The sequence below is a fragment of the Megalops cyprinoides genome, chromosome 18 (genome assembly GCF_013368585.1).
Source record: "Megalops cyprinoides isolate fMegCyp1 chromosome 18, fMegCyp1.pri, whole genome shotgun sequence".
Lineage (NCBI taxonomy): Eukaryota > Metazoa > Chordata > Actinopteri > Elopiformes > Megalopidae > Megalops > Megalops cyprinoides.
Genome location: NC_050600.1, coordinates 9,383,323 through 9,404,558, shown reverse-complemented (window position 1 = coordinate 9,404,558; position 21,236 = coordinate 9,383,323). Strand labels below are relative to the sequence as shown.

At 44.5% G+C, this 21,236-nt stretch overlaps 2 protein-coding genes across 4 annotated transcripts; both read right to left on the bottom strand.

Annotated features, from left to right (window-relative positions):
- Nucleotides 1-353: 353 nt before the first annotated feature.
- On the bottom strand, nucleotides 354-7,714 carry LOC118793336 (dnaJ homolog subfamily A member 1-like). 2 transcript variants are annotated; one of them, XM_036551475.1, is made up of 9 exons: nucleotides 7,651-7,714; nucleotides 5,360-5,517; nucleotides 4,337-4,520; nucleotides 3,838-3,942; nucleotides 3,510-3,737; nucleotides 2,231-2,345; nucleotides 1,824-1,939; nucleotides 1,391-1,491; nucleotides 354-902 (listed from the first exon to the last, which is right to left on the bottom strand). In XM_036551475.1, the coding sequence occupies exons 2-9, from the start codon at nucleotides 5,489-5,491 to the stop codon at nucleotides 678-680; spliced, it is 1,206 nt and encodes a 401-aa protein (XP_036407368.1). In that variant the 5' UTR covers nucleotides 5,492-5,517; nucleotides 7,651-7,714; the 3' UTR covers nucleotides 354-677. The 2 variants fall into 2 exon arrangements, with proteins under 2 accessions (XP_036407368.1, XP_036407367.1); XM_036551474.1 differs by lacking the exon at nucleotides 7,651-7,714 and adding an exon at nucleotides 6,570-6,653.
- A 271-nt stretch (nucleotides 7,715-7,985) lies between these two features.
- Nucleotides 7,986-20,587, bottom strand: elp1 (elongator acetyltransferase complex subunit 1). 2 transcript variants are annotated; one of them, XM_036551227.1, is made up of 37 exons: nucleotides 20,510-20,587; nucleotides 19,923-20,114; nucleotides 19,547-19,699; nucleotides 19,332-19,413; nucleotides 19,076-19,156; nucleotides 18,848-18,933; nucleotides 18,228-18,327; nucleotides 18,048-18,138; nucleotides 17,819-17,942; nucleotides 17,594-17,687; nucleotides 17,058-17,288; nucleotides 16,529-16,699; nucleotides 16,340-16,424; nucleotides 16,078-16,239; nucleotides 15,668-15,774; nucleotides 15,469-15,572; nucleotides 14,984-15,037; nucleotides 14,614-14,719; nucleotides 14,232-14,347; nucleotides 13,932-14,005; nucleotides 13,742-13,820; nucleotides 13,550-13,629; nucleotides 13,295-13,432; nucleotides 12,798-12,883; nucleotides 12,559-12,707; nucleotides 12,184-12,307; nucleotides 11,702-11,799; nucleotides 11,395-11,596; nucleotides 11,053-11,114; nucleotides 10,897-10,959; nucleotides 10,693-10,753; nucleotides 10,483-10,596; nucleotides 9,949-10,060; nucleotides 9,527-9,654; nucleotides 8,971-9,122; nucleotides 8,511-8,589; nucleotides 7,986-8,394 (listed from the first exon to the last, which is right to left on the bottom strand). In XM_036551227.1, the coding sequence occupies exons 2-37, from the start codon at nucleotides 20,070-20,072 to the stop codon at nucleotides 8,327-8,329; spliced, it is 3,966 nt and encodes a 1,321-aa protein (XP_036407120.1). In that variant the 5' UTR covers nucleotides 20,073-20,114; nucleotides 20,510-20,587; the 3' UTR covers nucleotides 7,986-8,326. The 2 variants fall into 2 exon arrangements, with proteins under 2 accessions (XP_036407120.1, XP_036407119.1); XM_036551226.1 differs by having other exon boundaries at nucleotides 19,923-20,077.
- Nucleotides 20,588-21,236: the final 649 nt, after the last annotated feature.

The window sequence follows — 21,236 nt, the reverse complement described above, 5'->3', positions numbered from 1 at the left end:
TTCAAATTAATATTTCAGCTCATATATTGGGTGTTGAATAAAAGCACAAGAGGCAGGAGATTCACATTAGCCATATTCATTCATGACTATCAACTGATAGGATTATCAGGACCTACATTATAGCATTGCTTAGTGGTTCTATTGATTCTGCTCACTGTAAAATAACCATTGACAAAAGTGGTCTCTCTTTTATGAAAAAGTATAATTTTGCAGTTTCTAAATATTCCATTATGATACATAAAACCATCCCTTATATGTGCCACTCAAAGGTGGTAGAAAAATCCTTGATGCAACAGGTGAGGCTATTCATATCCATAATCAAACCACAACACATAACCTTGACTTTCACATGAACTAATCATACTCGAAGTTCAGGTCTTCTGACAGACAAAAAAACAGACAATACAAATCTGATACACTTGACATTGGGCCTCAGGTCACAAAGAGTACAGACACCTAAACCCACTGGTCTGAATCCTACTTAAGGACCACCTCTGCTTCTTCATCTAAATCATGCTGCACATCCTGAAAAAGGAAACCACACGGGCAAAGGAAACTGCTTCTTCATATCCAATACTGTGACATCTCCCAAAACCTATTTGCAAATTACAGGCATTTAAAAATGTACTTGAGGTTGGCTTTGTGTTTCACTGCTGACTACCAATCAAACTTGGGCTCTAGGAGGTCCGGCACTGGATGCCTCCTCTGGAAGAGAACTCCTCATCCTCCATCTCGTCAAAGTGGTGTCTTTCCTGTGACAGGTCACAGTCCTCCAGGTCTGCGTAGATGTAGAGGTCGTCATCCATGCTCTCTGCGTCCTCTGACTCCATCCTCCCTGGAAGGTAGCATTCCAGCTCCTTCAGCTTGTTCAAGGGCAGGAAGTTCTCCTCAGGAAACACCACCTGGAATCACACAAGCAGAATCGTATGATGTATAAGACCAGCAGGCATTCAATTCAGCTGCTCCTACATCAGGGTTTGGAACTCACTGGGCTGTATGACATATGTATGTATGATATGTATGATATATGTATATGTAAGAAGTGCATTCCAGGTAACACATACTCTGCTTTTGAGCAACACTGAGTGTGTTGCTCCTATGTGAGAACAGCATTGTTGGGAATGTTACTGACTTTTAGAGGAAAACTTTTTGACTCACGGTGGTCACTGGAGATCTCATCTTGCTCTCACTGCAATAGCACGCAATATAACCAGAGCCAGATGACAATAAACAATAAATCAATCAGGATGTTAAGCACTGTGCAGTTCCCAAATTCCTGTTATGGGTCTCCTTTCTCAATATGGCAATCAAATTACAGTTCCAGCTTAAATGACATGGGGTGCAGTGTGCACAAATATGGGTTAGACAGTGGGAGACTTCGTACACCCACCGTGAACAGGATGATGAGACGGCCCTTCTCAAACGGCCGGCGATGGAGGGGCATCCCCTCATTGAGGACGTACTTCCTGGTGCCAGGCTTGATCACCTCTCCTGTTGGGAAAAACACTTATTCTGAAAAGGATATCTACATGTTTTAGTTCCAAGTGTGTAGAGGACTCAGGACTCCCTACGGCCCTATCTTGACAAAAGTTGAGGTCATAACCCAGAAGTGAAATATGCAGAATGGGGCTTACAATTACTTTAGGACAGGCAGGTGCCCTTCATTAGGGTGCACTGGACTAGTGCTGAAAAACAGACTTCTGGGTCATTCATAATGTAGACACTGCATACATCATGGGTCTTACTACTGGCTCCTCCTATACACCTCCAGCTGCATCAAGAAAGACAACCACACTCTGCCTAGGCTTGATATGTGGTCTTACCTGGATGTGAGGTAATAAGAAGGGTTCTGTTGTCCAGAGTTTGAAGGGGCTTCTGGAAGCCACACAGAGACTCGACTAATTGAAGCTCCATGTTCATGACCAAGTCTTCTTCTTGTCTGGAATAGACAATGGAAAAATGAAACAATGGCCTTTTGTATGGACAAACAGGATTCGATCACGTCATTTTCACTAGGGGTTTAACCATCTGAGGCTTCTTCCAAAGCAACTGAAAAACACCTGGCATAAAGACTTTACGATTGGGAAGCCAGTTTTTTTTTTTGAAGCATTTCATGTCGCTCACACATGTATGAAGACCAAATGACCCTGTTGCCTTTCTGAACTAGTGCCTCTACTTCTATAACCTAAGTCATGTAGACCTTTAAGTTTAAGGAGGAGTCAGAACTCACCTGGTGTAAATGGGGTGCACTCTCAGGTCCAGGACAATGATGATGTCACCTGGTTCCAGTCCTGGCTCCTGATCCCCTTCTCCATGGAAGACTATCTTCTGTCCATCCTTCATACCTTGCAACACAAACAAAAATCCTTTTGTAAAACTAGACTCCAATATTCACATTCAGGCTTGCTTGATAGCCATGCAGCAGAAATTCCCCAAACCACAGCAGATATGCAAAAATATATTCACATTATAATGACTTGATTCAATCTCTTTGACTCATCAGTTGTTATGTCCTATGTGCCTCATACACATACATCAATTGGTATGTAAACATGGATTTGAGACCAAGGTTAGTAAAAAGCATTCCCAGCAATGCGTTGACAGTTTTCTTTAGCTGTGTTTTCACTGTGAATAAGCACACACTTCTTAATGCAATAACAGGGGTGTTTTAGGATAAGAGACACAGAGGATGCCTAAAGGCTTAAAATTATTGTTTGAGTTTTATATTCAGTCAACACCAATGCTACCGCTGATGTCCATGTAGGTATCAGGAGACAGTAGACCAGGGTTCAGTACAAACACCACCCTGACCATTTCCACAGTCAGAGACCATAACTGCTTATCTCAAAATCCATTTTTGTATTCACAGACCCTTTGTTAATTCATTCAAGTGGTTATGAGCCAAGTCACATAGAAGAGACAAACAGCTTATTCCCATGCTATACATACAAATTATCAGTTGCCATTCAGGGAAAGTCACGATTTTCAGTTGAACTACGCTTCCTGTTTGTAGAGTAAATGGGATCCTGCCTACTGTTCCTCCATCTTCAACAGTGAAAACTGAACATTTCACCTTTACCCGGGCACGTGTAGCTGTGCCGCTAGCATTTCATTCCGCACGCATGTCTGTCTGCTAAAGTCGACGTGGTCATAGGGGCATCCAGTTTCAACATGTTAAACACATCCTTCTTACAGATAAAATCTCTTCCTGAACCATAATACAAACAAAGAGTGAACAACCTTTAACAAGCATCTTTCAGTGTATAATCTCCAAAACTAGGCACTGCACAGTGGCACTACGTAGTGCCACACCAAAAAAAAAAAAAAAAAACAATGCAGGTGACGCTCAACTCATCTCCTGACCTATTTAGGCCAAGTGTGTGCTCTTGCGTCAGGACCAAAACAGCAGCAGGACATAACTGCTTTTGAAAAAGTACTTCAATAAACAGAGACGCTGCTGAGAAAAGATCCCATTAAGAAAGACACCCCTTGTGTTTCCCCGTCTGTACCTTTGTCGATGTGGACTTCCAGAGTTTTCTTCTGGCGCAGGAGCTTGCGGGCACCGCAGGCCTTGCACTTGTCCCTGTAGGTGATGCGCTGGCCCTGGCCTTGGCACGCCACGCAGACGGAGGACACCTGCTGCACCACGCTCCCCATGATTTGGTGGAACTGCACCTGTACCCCCGTTCCCTGGCAGCACAGGCACACCTCCAGCACCCCCTTCCTGCCCCCTCGCCCTAGAGAGACACACAGACAAACACAAGCTCCGGCCTCAGCGCTCACCATCTCTACTGGACCCTTTTTGAGAATCCGTGTGAAATTTTCACCGGCACATACCTTCGCAGCGGTCACAGATGATGTTTTTCTGAATGCCCAGCTTCCTGGTGGCTCCATTGTAGAGGTCTTCCAGAGAAACAGTCAGCTGATGGACCACATTCTTCCCTGTGTGTTGATGAAGACTTAATTACACATTCAAGAAAATTCTTAAACTTATGACAAATAAACAGGTACAGCACTCACTGGACTACACGATTAAGAAAAAAATCTTATAACGGTCATCAGTGGAACTATACAGGTAAACTTTGTGTGTTCTTAATTCCAGAAAGCAGATGGGCCTGGCAGTCTTCAAATAGGATTGAGTACTTTCCAGAGTGCTAGTCAGTAAATGAATTTATAGGAGCAAAATGCATTACCTACATTGTTTTTCTGAATGCATGTTAATTTAATGCATGCTTGATTTCTAAAGTCAAGTTAAGCCATTCAATTGCCCTAATCTGGTGAAAATAGACCTGCTAGAATAGAATAGAATCTAAACTATTAAAGCCAAATCCTTCACCTCTTCTCTCTCTGTGCATTCTTCCCCCTCCTCCAAAGAACATATCAAAGATGTCCATGGGGGAGCTGAAGCCACAGTTCCCGCCTGTGCCACCCTCTTTAATGGCCTTCTCCCCCCCTCGGTCATACACCTCTCTCTTCCTCGTGTCAGACAGGACCTCATATGCTTGTGAGATCTGCTTGAACTGCATAGACAGGAAGGAAGAGATAGTAAATCTATATACATTATACTATACATATTACTGTACATTTAAATACCTCCATTCCATTACTACATAGACAGATCATTAGTACATGACCCACAGTATGTGGGATATATATTTCCCGTTATTTTTAGTACTTTGCACTAACGTTTCAGTCTACAAGGTTAGTGGTGCAACGGCCCCATCAATCCAGGCTAATATGATCATATAGTGCCCTGAATCCTAAATATGTCTTACATATTTCTTTGTGCTCTGCAAGAGCTGAGAAACCTTGATGCTGTAGGGAAAATGATCACTGTCACAATGCACATGCAGGCTGTAAACAGGAGAAAAGGTCACCGCGGCAGAGAGAGGATGTTTGGCAAGGACACTGTGCACTCAATGCTGACAAATCATGAGGCTCACATAGCACATGCCCTGCAGTACCCTGGATTCACTTAGACAAGTGTCTTGTGTCATTACCCACTACACTCTTCTACTTTTACACCATATTGCTGCTAAGTGTTTGTTTCGCCGGGAGGCTGACACTGCTTAATCTTACTGTGTCCTCTGTGGTGATAAGGCGAACTGTCAGACGTCGTCCACAAGCACAAAAGTCCAGTTTTGATTTGGCCCTGATGTTTACGATAACAACCCACAGATCAATTTTCTATAATGAAGTCTAAAAAATGCTGGAATTTAAAAATCCTGCAACAAAACATGATAAGATTTCATATAATCAGCAGCTTTTCCTGTGTTGGAGGGTTTCTCCAACTTCATCTTGGGATCAGTGGTGTGGGTCCACAATAAATTTGACAAAATGGGTTCTGGCTGGCACTCACCTTTTCTCCTTCTGTTGGGTTCTTGTCTGGGTGGTACTTCAGCGCTAACTTCCTGTAGGCCTTCTTCAACTCCTCTGCACTGGCATTGGGCTTGACACCCAGCAAGTCATAATATCCAGTTTCCTTCACCATTGCAGCCTTCACCCATGGAACAGAGCCTGCAAGCAGGTTGTCAATTCTTAACCAGAGGATTTGAAACAGAGGATACGGGGGAAATAAAACTACATTCTGTTCAACATAATCAAGGCCAGCTCAAGCTAATAACTTCCCACCGTTCCTGACATGTAACACCAATTTAATTTTTTGTCGCACAGTTGATACAAAAGGTTACGATAGTCATAGGTTACGATTGTGTTCCATCTGCCATGTCATTGCATATGTCGTTTAAACACAGGGAAAACAGCTGTAAGGAAATTGGGGAAATACCTACTACCAAATGTACCCTGGTATATGGACAGAGAGCGTTTGCGCGCTTGAAGTGAAGTTTGCCAATTGTGTATTCAGTTCATTAGTTTTATCATTTTGTTCTGCTCTTATTGGATCTCATCAACACGGGATTATCAGACCTAAAACAAGAAAACAACTTTGTTGGTGGCCAGCCGAAAACATTGTACCTGCATCTTGCGCCTAAACTGGACCTTCCTCGAGTTTTTCTTTCAATGCACCATATTACAGCGACAACAGCCAAACAATGAACACTGCTACTTATAGACCAATTATTTAGACTAACCACCTTGCTGTATAAAAGACAGCTAAATGCTTAGTCTAAGAAGGTAACTAACGTTAGTTATCTTGTCCTACTACAGTACAGCGGAGTGAATTTGAGACAAAGACAAACGTGCACGTCGTGCAGCACATCCATCAGGGGCCCATGTACCACAGCTGGCAATAGATGGTGACAGCTTGGTTAGCTAGTATGCTACATGACAAAGGCTAGCGTGCTAGCAAGCTGAAACCTAACGTTAAGTTGTTTTCGCAAACTATTGGCTCTTATTTACCGTGTTTATGTCGAGAGAGGGGAAAGCTGTCAGATAGCAAACTGGTCAGCCAGTTAAGCTAATTTTTCGTTATATTAGCTTTATAGCTGATGTCAGCAAGGTTCAACGCTAAAAAAAAAAACGCGATGCAAAAAAATATAGATCTAACGGTAGCTACATCTTGTGTCCGTTTTTTTTTTAGAGCAGCAGATTTAGCTAATGTTGCTACTTACTGGCAAAACTACACTCCTCTTGTAATTGGTCTCACCAGTGACAGATTCCCACAGCTTAAGTCCAGTAGATTTCCTTTCCCCAAGTGTAGCAAACTGCCTTTATCTAACGTGGTCTTGAAGACTTGCGACGAGCGAACTACCGTGATGCCGCCCCTAGCAACCAGACATATCATAGGAAGCTGTCTTGTCTTATTCTACAGCGAGGGTACAGTATATATGTAAACAGTGTATGTGGCCATCAACATATCAAGCTATCTTGTCAGCATTGTGGTTTTAACGAGTGAAAGCGTTTATTTTTATTTAATTACATTTTTAAAATATCTTCTTTCTAAATGCTAAAATCTCTTTGCATCTGCAGCCAGTTTATTGCATAAAATGTTTGCAAAAACATATATCAGTGTCTAGTAGCCAAGTTAATTCACAAATTTTCATTTTAACGGAATTCCAGAAATGTTTGCATAGATTATCTGTAATGATTGTTCGGGCTCAAATTGACTTAAGGAGACCAGGGAGGGCAAGATCGTTTTAACGTTTGTATTCGTTTGTGAGGTAATTCAAGGAAACTGCACAGACCGGAGGTATAGGTATAAAACTGGACATAAACGGTAAGGTAAGGTAAATGGCAATTTCTAGCAGTAACGCTAATTGACAGATCTGTGAATTTACTGTTGTATATACGTCAACAGTATGCCAAGCCATATCTTGACATGACAGGGTTCACATTATATTACATTCATTCAGCAGAAGCTCTTATCCAGAGCTTCCAGCACAAAAGAACATACGTTGAATGAGCGTAAAATCAGACTAACAACATTCCCAAACCAGTGAGTGTGAGCATAACACTGTTCAAGCCCTACCCCAAGTTAACTGCAACCTGACCAGAAAAGTGAAGCCAAGTACACCACCATAGATAAAAGGTAATGCAAAAGCTGTCATGTTGGAGAAAGTTACCAAAGAAAACAGTATCCCAAATTCCCCATCTACCCTTGGACACACAGAAGGGACTCCGGCAAATGTTATGAGGGGCACTAAATGGCTGACAGTTTGGAAACATGGTTACTTATAGAAAACTGATCGACACCTGCACTTCCATTTGTGGTTACCAGCACTGTGGGTCTCACCTGCAACAAATCATAAGAACTGAAAATGAGGACTTGTCAGAGAGTATATTTTGGCCATGGTAGACATGGGAATTTCTTAATCCTTTGCGTAACAGTTCTGTAATAGAATGGAATGCTGAGGAGAGGCTGTGACAGTCTGTGAAGGAGCCGAAGGAAAAACAAGTCATTCTGTCTAATCAGCACTTAGCCCAACTACAAAATAACTACAAAACAGCCTGAGAAACCAAGCAAATATTGCTAATTTCATATCATCTTCAGCTTTCAACACACATTACAAATTTATTGAAGCTGGAGAAATTAATTTATTTTTTACATTTGCTTTAACACCGTCTCTCCTGGATATGTTTTCAAACTGCACACAATCTTATATTTACATTTTGTGCAAGAAAGTATTGTGACAGCATTACTGTGAAAGCAACTGGTGTGTTTTGGGGATTGACTAATTGCTTATAATGGCATATTATTATTTTAAATAATAGTAGTCACATGATACACTGAAAAATCATGCAGGTATGTTTAATTCATATCTGTCATGATTAGCAACTATAAAAGGTTCGAAAATGTGTTACCTTTATTCATGATATTCTTAAAAAACAAATATTATCAATATAATTAAAAATACATTTATTTAGCCAGCTACTTAAGAATACTAAGCTTCCATTTGATGTCATTCTTCATCTTTGGAGGAATGAAGATCTCTGCATCTGGACAGAAAGAAAAGAACACACATTCGTAGTACATTAATTTGTATAAAATTAATATGAGGAGACATGGATTTTTGATCAGTCGCTTTTCAGGATCATATTTACTCAACACATACCTTGCTGTATCACTAAAGGTGGTCTTTGCTGTTGATATGATGCCATGATGCTATTTGCTGTTGAGTTCGGACCTGTGATCTAAAATAAAATCCCACCAAATAATCAATCAATCAATCGATAATAAATAAATACACACACACACACGTATGCAATGTACAACACACATTTATGTAGATACGATATACTGAAGTTCAGTTTCAAATGATGTTTGTTCTCTGATGAATCCATGTCAAATGCACAAGCATTGATAAGAAATGTCCTGAACAACCGTGCAGTGCTGTGGCACAGTGCAGTCAGAGCATGATCACTGTGTCACTGCTCACCTGTTCAACTGAATTACTGAGCTCTGGAATGTGTTCAAATTCAGCAACAGTATCATGCTGTGTGTGGATGATTGCCCCGTCGTGTTTCGGTGTTATCGGTGTGAGGAGTATGGTGCTGTGGTGTGGGGTGACTCACAGGGTTGTGGCTCTGTGCCTGGTCCCCCTGCCAGATCTCCGGGATGGCTGACTCCATAAGCTGCAGGGCTTCCCCACAGTATTGCTGCAACTTCCCTGCCTGGGAGTCGAACCCAAACAGCACCAGAGCCTTCAGCAGGCTGTGTACCTCATCTGCGGAAACAGGGGGAGAAACTGTCGATCACACTTGAACTGCACGACTATCTCCACAGTGGCTAGTATTGATGTGCAAGAGTTTATATACTGCAATGCCACAGGTTCCAGACTTAAATTTAATATTAACCAAAGAATGCGTCTGTGAAATATTATACATAGACATAATCTATTATGCTAACAGTATTGCTGCTCTTGTCACTTCATATTAGCGGGGAATGAAATTTAAAATGTCAGAAGGAGCATTTCAGGCCAATAACCAACAATGCAGAGAGTGTTCAAAACAAAAGCATTTTCTTTCTGCTGGCCGTCGATGTTGTTAATCTGGGATTTTCAGGCTGAAACTGTTGGCAGTGATAAAAGGAGCTATTGTGTCTGTGTTGCGTGTGTGTGCGCGCACAGACCTCGCATCTTGTCCACGGTGTGGATGATCTCGGCCAGGGCGTGCAGCAGGGCCACATCCTCCAGGGGGCTGCCCTCCTTCAGGCTGTGCTTCTTTCGTTCTGCCTTCCTGCGGTTCTTGGATGACCTCCTGCAACGAGACCTGTAGTTTCAGAACGGCCATACTGTGTTTCATCCAGAGCACATTCCTCTGGCCGGCCACACTCGAGACACCTCACGCTCGCTCTTCCCTACTGCACTGTGCCACCACAAGACATTTACTGCCGTAATAAACGCAGGCGTAACGATACTGATCTACACGTAGGCTGTTAATGTGGGTGAGCGGAGGGAAAGCTAAGACTACGGCAGACATTATGGATGTAACAGATGACAGAGGGAGATGTGGATGAGGTCTGGACGTGGTAAGGAGGACCCCATCACTCACGCGGAGATCCGAGAGTTGCTGTGGGAGTACTTGGAGTTGGTGTTGGTGCCAGTCATCACACTGCTGGACTCGGAGAAGAGGTCAGAGTCTGGGCAGTCTGGGGCATCCTCCTCTGGAGACAGGACAAAAGAAGACTTACAGCCTCCATACATCAGGCCGTGCATCCATCTGACCTGTCTCCTCCATGTATTCATTCTATATTCATAATGGATTTAAACTTTCCTGCTAATCACACTGTCATCAGTGTATTAGATAGCATCTTATGCCATAAAGGTCTGCGTATAGATGTACATTTTTCAGGGTAAAGAAGAGCCATTTTCAGTTAGCTGGTGGAAAAATCACACTGGAAATATTCTATCAAAGAGATACAAAACCTCCAGAGTGCTTCAGAGTCAGCAGAGGAAACTAAGAGTATGATATTTGAGACATGTGGTGCTGCAGGTGCTGGGATGATCAAAAGCCCTGGCAGCTGCACCAAATGTTACACCCACACATATTCAACGCAGGAAGCAGATTGCGGAGAATTGCAGTTACCTAAGAGCTCCAGTCTGGCCTTCTCTTTCAGCTCCCGTACCACCGCTAGGCGCGTTTTGTGACGTACGAATAGTGTTCTCTGAGCCTCCAGGAAAGAGGTCTGATTGCTGTGCGCTGATGACAATTGCACCCAAAAAAAAGAAGGAAATGTCATAATTTAGATGACACAGAATATTAGCCCAGAATCCAAATTATGTCAAATGTATTTACCTTCTAGAAGTGCTGGCTTCAGATTGGTTTCAATTATGTCCTGTCGGTTGTACAGATAAACCTACATGGAAAAAAGAACTGTGGTGAATCAACCACTTTTTAAAATCAAAATATAAACTTTGGTGTGTGAGAGTCTTCAGCCCAGAACATCACACTGCAGTTGTACTGGGCAGCTGTGTTGATGAAGACCAGCAGGGGACTCACCAATCTGAGGGCTTCCTCCCAGGCTGCTCCTGTGATAAGGGCAGAGATGGCCTCCTCGCAGTCCTGGAACACATCACCACACACAAGTCAATACAACTGCCACCAGTCTATCAGCCAATAGGAGATCTCCTACAGATAGCCCGACATGCACACTACCTTGGCATACTGTTCCAGTAACACGGCGGCTTCTGTGTATCTTCGGAGTTCTATCAGTTTGTCTGGAAGAGAAAATAATTGCATAAATGAAACAGACAAGCTAATGGTCATGCTTACAAACAAATCAGACAGGCCAATTTACAGCATGTCTCTACAGTTGACTGTCTTTGTCATTTAGGACTTTGCTGGGAGTTTCTTACTAAGCTGTTTCTTACTCAGACTACTCTGTTCATCTTTGGGCATACTACAGCTTTACATTAATTACAGATTCTTTCAGATATACAGAAGCTAAGACAGACCAATTTTTACAGATCTGAATGGCTGGGGCACAGGTCCCCGTACCTGCAAGGTCTCGGGCAAGCAGTGCCAGCTGGTCAGGGGGCAGGGGGATCTGGGCAGCCACGCAGAGGGCGTGCCTCCAGCTACTGCAGCTGACGAAGGCCTGGAGGGCGCGGGGTGTCTCTCCGCATCGCCACAGCAACAGCCCTGCCTGCTCCGCCTGCTGCTGCTCCACCAGGTACTCTGCGTAGGCACAGCTTAGAGCCTGCAGACAGGAGGGTGATGAGGGGATTTGTGAAAAGATTGGAATGTGGCTATAATCTGATAAAAGTGTTGTTTTCAGACCAATTCGAGGAGGATGGACTCCCACCTTGTACTGGGGGCTGTCTGACGGGTACAGCCGAAGAGCCTCGCTATAGAGTCTCTGGTCCTTCACCAGGTTCAGACACTCTGTGAAGTGCTCCTCACCTGTTGGAATAAGAGGACAGACAACACCACAATGAGGAAAATGCAACATCCTGGTAGTGCGGATCAGCATTTAATGTATAGGCCCCTGGACCTGAGGTTACTTGGGGTTAAAATTTCAGACGGAACACTGCTATTGGTCCTGTAAGCAAGCCTTGTAAGGAAGCAAGAATGGCACTATTTTTGGTTTGCAGCCATTCTAAAAAGAATTATATAAGCAAAAATTGATGGTGTGATTTTCTGTATTAAAACAAGCATGACATACAGATGCAGACTGTGCTACATTCGCCTTAAACATAAGAGACTGGATAGTGGGCTGCATTTTCTTCAGTAGAATTAAAACAGTCATGTTTGACCAGTTTTATACCCTAAAAGAGCACCCCTCACCACACTTGCTGAGATGATGTAAAGCCTTCTTGTATCTCTTCAGGTGCTTGTCAATGGTGTAGCGCTGGTAGTTGGGTTCCATCTTCTTCAGGGTGTTTAGAAATGGCAGATACTCTTTTGGATCCTTAAAATGCAGGAAGATCAACAGCAGTTATAAAACTAGTGTTAACATGAAACAAGAACTGTGAAATTGCTGCTGATTACTTTGCTTCCATTCTGACTTTGCAATGCCCTCTTGCAAGCAGCTCCCAACACTGCAGGAGCTGCATACTTGCGCAAATGAGGGACACTGTCTTTTCTATGGTACTTCTTCCAACAGCAGGCAAAAGGAGATGTAACGAGAAGGCATTGATTCCAAAGGGGAGCCATACCCACCTTCTGGGACTTCTCTGCCACCATGAGGACCAGGTCAAAGTCGTAAGTGCCAAGGGAGTGTTCATACAGCTCATTCACGTTGACCAGGAACAGCAGGTACTTCAGGGCCTCTTCTGCGCTCACTGCGTCCGCTGCACTGGGAGGGTTCACTGCACACACAGACGAGGTAAACTCATGCAGTCTTTCCACCAAGTCAGAGCTGCCCTCAAGGATTTAGATTCTTAAGACAGCATATTTACCTCGAAGCTCATGGACTTTCTGCAAAGCGATCTCCAGCTCTGGAACGCTCTTCTTAACATGAGAGGTCAGAATAGACAGGCAGTACCTTGGAAAATTAAGAGACACAGGAATTAGAAAAACTGCTTTCCAGTGCATAAATATCAGTAGAAAGCTATTCCCCATGTTTTATCCAAAACTAACTTGCAGGGCTCCTGAGTGCCTCAGCTGCCTGGCCAGAGTGCAGGCTTAACACTACAATGTGAGTTCAAAACCAGGTACATCATCTGCCAAGAGCGACTGGGAGCCCACAACAGTAAATCAAACTGACTTTGTTCCACTGGGGACAGAGGGAGAGATCGATCCCCTTGTCACAACAGGAGGCATGCAAGTGTGTCAGAGGACTGCCTTGTGCCTCCGCACAGAGGTGGCCATGGTGTGACAAACCTTGTGTGTACGAGTGGAGATTCCAAATTGGCTAAAAACAGCAAAAAAAAACAAAGAAAAAAAGGAAACTAACTTGTTTGGGTCCATGGTTTCCATGGTGGACCTCAAAGCATCACATACAATGTCCACTTTCTTCCCAGAACCCCCAGGGGCAGGCTGAGCAGCAGTGACTGATGGACATGGGTACATTGTCTTGGTAGTGTCTTCCTCCCTGAAATGAGGGGAAACCACACATTGTACACCACATCTGTTGCCAATGCAACAATATAACATTACCAGGAAATTTCTGATTATGTTTTGATATGGACAGAACTTTAGATGTTCTTACTTGAGCTCTGTCAGGAACAGGTTGATGTGGGTGACAGAGTCGATCTGCCTCAGGAACGTCTGCACACTCTCTAAAAACATCTGGCAATGAAGAGGACATAGTCTACTGAAGCACATAAGCACCACTGAGCCCATACCCATAGTTAAAAAAAACAGATTAGTAAAATAGCCCACAATTCGCATACACACACACCTTGGGATTGTGGTCATAGATGAGGTTGAGGTTGATTCGCAGCTTCCTCATGCACTCAAAGGCATCTTTGAACTTTAGGCTATAACAGAGTAACAGATACCATTCATTCATATGGACCAACAATATCTCCTGTTCAAGATCGTAAGTTATTGGAGTATTGCTTTTGGAGAGTCCCTGCACGAGAACCCACCTGTCCAGCCACTTCCTGACCTGAGCGAGGACCAGCGCTCGATGGTGGACTGTCTCCAAGTTCCCTCGAGGCATCTGTAAGCAAATAATTCAAATAGGGTGCACCAGGCTTAGTAATAAAACTGGCTTATAACACTCAACATTTATCCACTTGAATATCTGCGATTTCAGCTTCACATGATTACTCTTGGGATGCTAAAGGAAACACTATTTCATGTCTGTTGGGCCTAAAGAAAAGGTACTGACACAATGCTGTACAGAGTTGTGTAGACAGTGTTGAGGACAGCGTGCGGAAGCTGACCTGCAGGATGAGCCGGGTGTCCTGGGGGACGACTGTGACGATTCGGGACCCCCTCTCCACCCTCCGCAGGGTCTCATCGTTCTGCCCCCCGTCTGAGCTAAGAGCTGCCAGCAGCCCTGAGGACAGAGGAACAGAGTCAGGGAGGCAGGCACTGCCTGAGCAATCAGCTGGCTTTTCCTCATTTACATTCCACCAACTGCAGTAGCTCCACCTCATTATCATCATTTAATATACCTAAACATACCCAATTCTCTGCAAAGTCACGTTTGTAATAAAACCCTAGAAAATGCTACAAGTCCAGATCGTCAATGCTTTGTAGGCAACAACACATTTCATGGGCTGAATCCGCCACTGAGACGCTGTAAAGAGGCACGATCCTTACCCTTCACTGATAGTGTGCTCATGTTGAGGCACCTGCATGTGTGCGAGTGAGTGGTGAGCAGCAGGAAGGTGTCATACACCACAAAGGAAGAGATGTTGGAGGCAATCTGGTGGCGAGAAGCAGAAGGGCATCTCACACACAGGTCAGGTTGCACACTACTTACAATCCACACCCACCTCACATCTACACACAGTATTCCAGAGCCCATCATCAACGCTGCTCATTACCATTTGTAATTCAGTGTGTGACTGAAGTGTATGTGAACAGTCTTAAGTAAGCCATTGTACACGGGATGTATTTTTGATTATCATGATGTGTTTAATGCAGAGTGTGCAGATTTTGTGAGTGAACAGGGAGCACATGACCATACCTCTGTGTCACCGACAAAGAAGCGAGACCTGTCTGTGAGGCCAAAGAAATGCTCCTGCAGAAAGACAAAAGGCAGATGAAGTGGTACAAAGAAAATCTGCTCCAATGTTGCTTATCATGCAGTGAATGTAGCATTACATTACATTGGCATTTAGCAGATGCTGTTATCCAGAGCAACTTACACGGGTTACAATTTTTACATGTTATCCATGAATACAGCTGGATATTTACTGAGGCAATACTGGGTTAAGTACCTTGCGCAAGGGTATAACAGCAGTACTCCAGTGGGAAATCGAACCGGTAACCTTTCAGTTATGAGCCCTGTGCCTTAACACTGTGCTACACCACCGCCAAATGCCGCGGCAACGTCTCCCTGTGCTGTCACTGTAGAGCTCTGCATAAACTCTGCCTCCACAGTCACTGTGGAGTTCAGTATAAGCTGTGTCCTCACACTGCGAGCTCAGTGCTGTGCTCACACGCGCGTACCTCTCCAGCGACGGTGCCCAGAGCAGTCTGCACACAGGGCAGGGGGAAGTGGACAGTGTGGCCGCTGGAGTTCCGCCACTCCACCACCGAGGGCTCGGAGGAGTCTGCCAACAAACACAGACGCTCTTTACAAACGCACTCCCACGCACTACGGGTGTAACATTACTACCTGACATGGCACGTGAGGAGGAAGGCTGACCCCAGAGGAACTTCCGGATCTGACCATCCTCCAGCTGCAGCGCCACTGTGCCGGTTTTGGGGCAGTGGCACAAGCTGATCACATGACCTTCGACTGGAACACATGACCTGCGGAAGCCAATAACGTCATGTCTTTCATTAGATAAAACTCTCCATCCTCAAACAAGCCCAAGAACGCGCAATGACAAAATGACAACACAACTGCATTTTAGTTTTGATCCCAGAAACAACTGGATCATATCAAAGACACTAATAAACAATAAACATATGTACATTATCCACTTAATTAATGCTTTATGCTTCCTCTTAAATGCCAAAATATTGCACTGATCCAATCCAAAGAGCACTGCGGTACGGTCAGAGACCTTCCATGCTGTGTGTGCATGTGTAATGTATGCCGATACTGCGTACCTGATCTCCAGTCTCTGCTCTGGGCCAGGGGTCCCTGAGGGTCCCAGGATGAGCAGGCGTGAATGGTGGGGCTGTTCCCCGCACCCCACTGCCAGGAAGGTGTCGTCCCTCATCCAGCGCAGCAGACGCACGGCCAGGGGCTTCTGCTCATCCACATCAACTCTGTGTCACACCCACAGACACACATACACAATCAGGACACCAGTCTAACATTCGAAATTTAGCATGTTTCCCAAAAGTGAATTATCTCAACACACTCAACCTGTAGGTCTCTTTCAGTTCAGGAGTCTGAGAAACAATCCTAAATCCAGAAGGTCCGACTGCAGAATCACTCTGGTTCCCCTTTTCTGCAAATTCACAGCACAAATGTCACGACTGGGACATTAAGAAAGAATTCAAACAGGAAATAAATCAGCTCTGATCATGTAGCTCAGCTCCTCAGCGGACTTACTTTGGCAGTAGACAAAGATGCGCCCATCCGCTGTGAGCACAGCCAGGTCGTTGGTCCTTTGGGGCCCGGGGTGAAAGGTCACCTGATTGACAGCAGCAGGCAGCTGGAGCTCATAGGCGCACATGGGCGGGGGCACCACGCACTGACGGAACGTAGTTACCAGAACCTTGTCTGTAAATTACACACATCTATGTTTAGTGCCTGAGAATTTTTTTCTTTTCATACACAATGTGGACTTCTGAAAATGGTACATCTAATGAGCTGCTCAGAGTGGATGAACTGACTACAAGTACATTAGTTGTGTACTTGTACAAGAAAAAGAATAAGAGAAAATGCAAAGATAGGCAAAAAACTAAATGTGGGATTGTTAAACATCATAACAAAAACTCTCACCAAGCATGCAGTAAGAATAAATACAATACATATTCAGAAAGCATCTCTCACCATGGTAACTCCAGCAGTCACCGGAGAAAGACAGAGGCAGTTACATTATTAACTAAGCACTGGCCATGATCTGATTGGCTCTAACCTCCATCAATCACAGCCACATTGGCGTTGTCACAGACGTCGTCCCCCAGGCTGCGCTCGGTGCTCCAGCCCCAGTCGTAGGTGAGGCTGCACCACCCCCGGGTAAGGAGGTGCAAGCGATGGGGCACCTCAGGGTCCCAGCACACACAGGCCGGGACGCTGGGGGGGGCACTGCCAAAGTGCAGGCTTTGCTTCAGGTACCAGTGGTAGTTCCCCACTGTCCACAACTGAACTGTTAAAACACAAGCCCAAGGCAGGCGTCACAACTGAATATAAATAATCTTTCTGGTGAGTTGAATAAACAAACCCAGCATAATTTTACTGGAAACGCACATTTTTTGACCGTTTTTAATACGTAACCTCTCTAAGAGAACACTAAACAAACAGTGTTAATGTATGACAGAGAAGTACTACAGCAGACCACATTCACTGCATCACTTTAACTTGTTCCATAAAAAATGTGTACTTAATTTGTGACTCCAGCATGCGGTAGAGCTACATATCCCCCGCATAATGCAAGAATAAACAGGGTCTCACTGTATGTGTTGAGCTGGCCCTCTGGCCCTGGGTTCATGTCCTCCACCCAAACTGCAAGCACAGTAGAGTCACAGTTCCACAGCAGCTCCTTCACCTGACACACATCAGAGAGGCAAATGTGAGTAGCCAATCACAATCAGAACCCTTACTACGTCACACATCCAGGAGCCTCTCTGGGCTCACAGCTCAACGGACGCCACACTAGTCTTTTTAACACTACTTTACCTTGACCTGCTCCTTGCCGAAAGGGAGTGTGAAATCACCATGCAGAAGGCCGTTCCTCTCCATAAACACCACGCTGTGCTTGTTAGGGTGCCGCTGCGTTGATGCGATCAGGCTCCCTGAGGGTCTGGAACAGAAGTACTTCCCGGGTCAAATGCCAATACTGAATGTAAAGTCTGGTGCCATCCACTCACAGTAGATGTTGTCAAGGGGAAGACAGGGAGGGCCTTACTTCCAGCACAGCGCCTGTTCCAGTCCGTTGACGACTTCACTTGTAGATTGCAGGACACATTCCCGGTTCCAAACTCTTACTTTCCTGGCACCTGAAACAAAATTGAGCTTATTTCATTTCAGCACAACTCTTGACAAATCACAGCCTGTGGAGTGAGATCCTGGGGATGCCAGGCCTCACCTGTCTGTGGGCACACAGAGCTCACAGCGAAGAACTGCCCATCCCCCCTCCAGGTGATCCGAGGCCTGCGGTCATCCCACGCCATGGCTGGCTGGACCTCCTGCCACAGAGAGAGAGACAGACCCATGTCAACATGTCTTCCAGCCTACTGCGCACAGTTAGATCAGACACCTAAGAGAGGAAGACACTGAGAATGGGAAATGACCCTGGGAACAGTATGCATTATAGACCCTTTCAAAAGACACTAATGTTAAGGCACATTCACACATCACAGGCCAAAGACATGGGTGCAGTGAAAGTCCACTTAATTAACATGACATTACATAATTGTCATTTAGCAGATGCTTTTATCCACAGCAACTTATAGCAGTTACAATTTTATCCATTCATATACCTGGATATTTACTGAAGTTATTGTGGATTAAGTACCTTGCCCGAGGGTACAACAGCAGTGCCCAGCGGGGAATCAAACCAACAACCTTTCAGTTATGTGCCATGTGCCTTACTAGTACACTAAACTGCTGCCCACATAGTGCCTTGTTTACATAATCTGGGTATACTACACTGGTCCAAGTTAATCTGCTGTTGATTCAGTAGACTGCTGTAAAGTGAAGGCTTACTGTTGTCTTGCGCTGGGCAGCCTGCTTGCCTTCAGACCCATGAAACTGGGTCTCCTTCTTTCCCCAGCCCACAGTGATGAACTTGCCTGTGGGAGAGCGGTCATGAATTTTAGTGGCAATGTTTAATGCCAAGTAGAAAATTCACTGGTGTGACTCACTCTTTCAGCAAGAGGAACACAACACTGTAACAGAGGTCTGGTCAATTCCACACGCGTTTGTACAACATACCTTCACCAAAGTCATCCTGGTGGATCTCAACCTCAGTTATGGGTTCAAAGTCCTTGGTCATCATGATGATAGTCTCCTGACCTGCAGCCAAGAGAGTTCATCTTAATTCCAGAGAAAAAAACTCATATAACAGATGCAAGAAACTCTATCAGACAAGGCTTTTCCCTCCTCACCAAAAGCGGATTTAGCAAAAGACACTGCTTCCCACTGCAGAGACAGTGAATATGAGCATCAGCTTCTGGTCATGGGCACTGACCTGTACTGAGGGTGACCAGCTCCTGGTCAGGGCTCCAACTCATTCCAGTAAGCCCACTGTCCACACTGCCCACACACTCCAACTGAGAAACACACAAAAGAAAGCATGTGATTTTTGATATAATTCATTTGTCAGCTGAAACCTCATGAGGCAACAGAATCACATAGTGCTTTTAGCTTTTTACGGTCCAAACATAACTGCTTGGCAGTGGATACCTGGCTGGTGCTGAGACTGTACAAGATGACATCACCGCTGGCGGTGGCCACACACACAGACTCCTGGTCTGGTAAATCCTGAATCCCCACAATGGATCCGCTGCCATCCTCAGGCAGGTAGTTCTCCGCCGTCAGAGACACTTCATTTACTACCTGTCCAGATATAATGTTGGTACATACACAGATTAAGTTGCACATATCTATATGCCTTCCAATAACTTTCACTGACATCATCATGTTGTCTTTAGTGACTGCTCAAACATCATTTCGATCTGACACACTTGACCACAGCACTGTCTAAGCGACTGACCCTCTCAAACAAGCGATTTGTAAAGTTAGTAATAGATCAGGTACGCCGGTAATCTAAAGTACCTACCTGACCGGCTCGTGGGTCAAGTTCTGTGATGCCATACTCGGAGGCCACCAGGATGGTGCCAGTGTCCGTCCGCACCGAGAAAAACTGCGGGCTACCAGGACCCTGCAAATCTGAGCAGCGCTGGCATTTCAGGAGCTTCAGGTTCCGCATCACACCTATGGTAATATCCGATGTGTGGTCAGGAAATAAGCTCTAGCGGGTTAAGAATAACATCTTAGATTGGGAATCAACGGCTAAAACACCTCGGATTTTGTATTTTGATTTTTCTCACATTTCGCTGACAGCAGGTTAACTGGTTAACTGAACCCTAGCTTTATCCCACTTTTAATTTCCAGCTAATGAAACATCGTACATCTTCAGCTTGCACTTGGTAGCGATATGGCAAACTAAAATAAACAAACAAATTTAGGCATTTGGACAATTTTAAAAACACATGTCCAATAAGTCAAGAACTGAAGATGGCTAGCTAGCTAGCTGGGTAGTTCGTAAAATAAACCATAACGAACTAGTCAGCCCCAGTCACACGTGTCTGTTTGTTCTACCTCTATCAGTTGAACCTATATGAATGAATAGTTAGCTACACATACCTTAATTTCACTGCAATCCTACCGAATTTTATGATTTCAGAAACGCACAACAAACTCCACGCTGCCAACCCCCTCAACTTTGAACCCTAACCTCTCTATGGTATCAAACAGGGTTGCCAGGTATGTAAACTCCCCAATCTGTCATTTTTAAAACAGCCTCCCTCCCCCCCTTTAAAGGTTTCAGATTTCCCCCTGTGCCTCGACGTTTTACCCTGTTCAATAGAACAAAGTTTATACTTTGACCTCCAGTTGTGATCAGGCCAGAGAGCGTCAGTTATAAATAAAGCTCATGCCGTCCGCACATCACAGGCATCCAGTCTTTTCTGGCCGTGGTAGGAGCTGTACTCAATAGCATATGTCCATGAAACACATAATTTTAATTAAGTGAATACAATTGAGGAGATAGGTGGATGAAGTGAGCTAGTGTGATAGCTAGTAATTTTGGGCTGTGATTTTGGATGTTTTTTCCTCATCAATTAGCATCTACACATAGCCTTAGCTTTTTTTTTCCTGGCAGAAAAAAAAAATGTGTCAGGGGCTATTTATAGCACACGCTTGAACTTTTAAGAGAACTTCAATTACCCGAACTTACTAAGTGAAACCCCCATTTTAAAAAGTTACCCCATAGCGTCCTTCTATTTCGATTTTAAAATATCCATAGTGAGAGGATTTTTAACAAACATGGCAACATCGCCACCATACAAGTGCCTATCTGTGCAATGGCTCC